We start from the raw sequence: 3,132 nt of genomic DNA, 5'->3' as shown, positions 1-3,132 counted from the left end.
GGATGAATAAAAGAATAAACGCAATGGGATTCCAGAAACTGCGGCAAATGGGGTAGAGGACGAGTACGAGGTGGATGAATCAGCCATATTAGAGAACCTGGGAAGGTGAGCAGAGTTGAAAACTTGATAGATCTAATAATTTACTGGCTCTGCGTTTGTCAATCACTACATCGCAGCAAATGAGATTAGGGCAGAGTTGTGGGAGGGTAGGAGGTGACGCAGCAATCTATTTGCACCAAGAAATTTTAGGCAAGTGACAGCTGCGCAATCATACTGCGGCACCATTTTTTCTTGCAGCAGTAGCTGCTTGCGGAGGAGGCCTGCCCACTGCGTCTCTCTGCAGTCTCTGGCTCTCTCCTGCAGTATCCGTCCCCGCAGCCATCGCCGCCCTCTGCACCCAGCCCAGGCCGCCACTGCTTCAGTCCGATTCTCAAAGCCTCAGCACCACCTTTTATCTCCGCGGCAGCCTTGATCGTCGTTCCCTCAGTCCGGACGCCACTGCTAGGTCCACCTCTGCCCCGACCACCGCCGCTTCTGATATTTCGGTGAGTCTTTTCCTGCAGAGGTTTGATCTCTCGATCTCTGTGGTAGCCACCTTAGGCGTAAAGGGTCCTTTGAAAAATGGCCGAGTCAGCGGACCATAAGGAACTGTCAGAATCCAGTCAAGAAGAGGCTGGTAATCAAATAATGATGGAAGGGCCCGAGGAACAACCGGAGCGCGGTGAAGATGCCGCTGCTGGGCTTGGAGATGATGGGAAGTGCGGCGATGAAGCCGCGGCTGGGCTCGGGGAAGAAGGGGAAAAAGGTGAAGATACTGCTGCTGGGTCCGGGGAAGATGGGAAAAAAGGTGGAGATTCTGATGAGGACTCAGACCCAGACCGTCCAAAAGGACTTATCGGTTATGTTTTAGATACAGACTTTGTTGAAAGTCTGCCTGTGAAAGTTAAGTACCGTGTGTTAGCCCTTAAAAAGCTTCAAACTAGAGCGGCCAATTTAGAATCCAAATTCCTGAGGGAATTTCATGACATTGAAAGAAAGTTTGCTGAAATGTATCAACCCTTACTGGAAAAAAGACGTCAGATCATCAATGCAATCTATGAACCTACAGAAGAGGAATGTGAATATAAATCAGACTCTGAGGACTATGATGATGAGGAAATGTATGATGAAGAGATGTATGGTAATGAGGAGGGAATGGTACATGAGTATGTGGATGAGGACGATGGTTATGAGGACTATTATTATGATTATGCTGTGGAGGAGGAGGAGGATGATGACGATGATGATGATGACATTGAGGCTACTGGAGAAGAGAATAAGGAAGAGGAGGATCCGAAGGGAATTCCTGATTTTTGGCTGACTGTTTTAAAAAACGTTGATGCACTCACTCCTTTGATTAAGAAATATGATGAGCCTATTCTGAAGCTCCTGACAGATATTAAAGTTAAGCTTTCAGATCCAGGCGAGCCTCTCAGTTTCACACTAGAATTTCACTTCAAACCCAATGAATATTTCAAAAATGAGTTATTGACAAAGACTTATGTGCTGAAGTCAAAGCTAGCATATTATGATCCCCATCCCTATAGGGGAACTGCGATTGAGTATTCCACAGGCTGTGAGATAGATTGGAATGAAGGAAAGAATGTCACTTTAAAAACGATAAAGAAGAAACAGAAGCATCGGATCTGGGGAACAATCCGAACTGTAACTGAAGATTTTCCCAAGGATTCATTTTTCAATTTTTTCTCTCCTCATGGATTCACCTCAAATGGAAGGGATGGAAATGATGATTTTTTACTTGGTCACAATTTACGTACTTACATAATTCCAAGATCAGTATTATTTTTCTCAGGTGATGCACTTGAATCACAGCAGGAGGGGGTAGTTAGAGAAGTTAATGATGAAATTTATGACAAAATTATTTATGATAATTGGATGGCTGCAATTGAGGAAGTTAAAGCTTGTTGCAAAAACCTTGAGGCATTAGTAGAAGACATTGATCGTTAAAGCAAAGTATATATGGCCCTGAAATTAACTGCCCTAGATATAGTTAGTCAAGGTATAAGAAGTCTTGTGTTCTGTATTTTTCTTGTAGTGTCAGTTAAAACATAGGTTTCAAAAATATAAGACAAGTTCAAAAACTAATTAATTTGACCTTGCATTTTAGTAGTAGAATGTTTTCAAAAATTGTAGACTGTGTAAATTATTTAAAACATTAGTATAGTGTTGTGTAGCTTAACCCTTCTGAAGTCTTTTTGTCATATAGCTATTAATCTGTGGCTATGAAACTATCAGAAATACTAAATGAGATCAATATTTGTTTGAAAAAAAAAATTCTGGGAAGCAACCCAAGGGTTTTTGTTGTTTATTTTTTCTTCTATTTTTGTTTACTTAGTCCTTTAGCTAGAGGATTTAATATTGGTGTGCCTGCTTCATTTTGCAATAACAACACAGTAGAATTTAAAACTTGAATGCTTAAGAGGCCTGCATATAGATAAGAATTTCAGGCAAAACTATATTTATTGCTAATAACAGCTTATTCATAGGCTCTTGTATTTTATGTAACTGTGATAAATAATGAAACTTAGTCATATTGAGGTTATTGTTTATCAGTGAAGTGTTATTCATAGTATTTTCAAAAGTTTGCACATATTGTTCTGTGTAATTGTGTAAGCCTTAATTACAGTGTATAACTCTCTTTTCCAATTAACATTCATTGAAAGTGATCACTTTACCATTTTGAAAAGATATTTCATGTTCTTTCACTGCAAAATAAAATGAATAAAAATTTCTGAGTGTCTCATGTTTAAAAATTGATTTAATTCTTATTACAAAAATAATATATTCATTGGGGAACATTTGGGCAATATTGAAAAATATTCATTAATTAAACCCAAAATCCACATACCCATCTATCCAAAGATAAGCATTGTTAATGTTTTGATTTATTTTCTACAATTATTTTTGTATATGTTTACACATGCATGCAGATTTACTAAGACTATACAAAAATTTGCAAAGACAGCAATTTTTTTAGAGTTTATAGTTGATCTGTTCTTAATCTCGAGTCTACCTTCGCTACACAAGGTTGTGGGGAAACAAAGTTCTCAATTCTAATCAATCCAGTAATCT

General features: G+C 38.8%; 1 protein-coding gene across 1 annotated transcript; it reads left to right on the top strand.

The window, feature by feature from the left end:
* The first annotated feature begins 225 nt into the window (after positions 1-225).
* NAP1L2 (nucleosome assembly protein 1 like 2) lies at positions 226-2,792 on the top strand. Its single transcript, XM_032251300.1, has one exon. It carries the CDS (start codon positions 622-624, stop codon positions 2,005-2,007), a length of 1,386 nt encoding a protein of 461 aa, XP_032107191.1. The 5' UTR covers positions 226-621; the 3' UTR covers positions 2,008-2,792.
* Positions 2,793-3,132: the final 340 nt, after the last annotated feature.

The sequence above is a fragment of the Sapajus apella genome, unplaced genomic scaffold (genome assembly GCF_009761245.1).
Source record: "Sapajus apella isolate SASKATOON/1434 unplaced genomic scaffold, GSC_monkey_1.0 scaffold75, whole genome shotgun sequence".
NCBI classification, from domain to species: Eukaryota; Metazoa; Chordata; class Mammalia; order Primates; family Cebidae; genus Sapajus; species Sapajus apella.
This window is presented reverse-complemented; position numbering and strand designations above follow the sequence as displayed.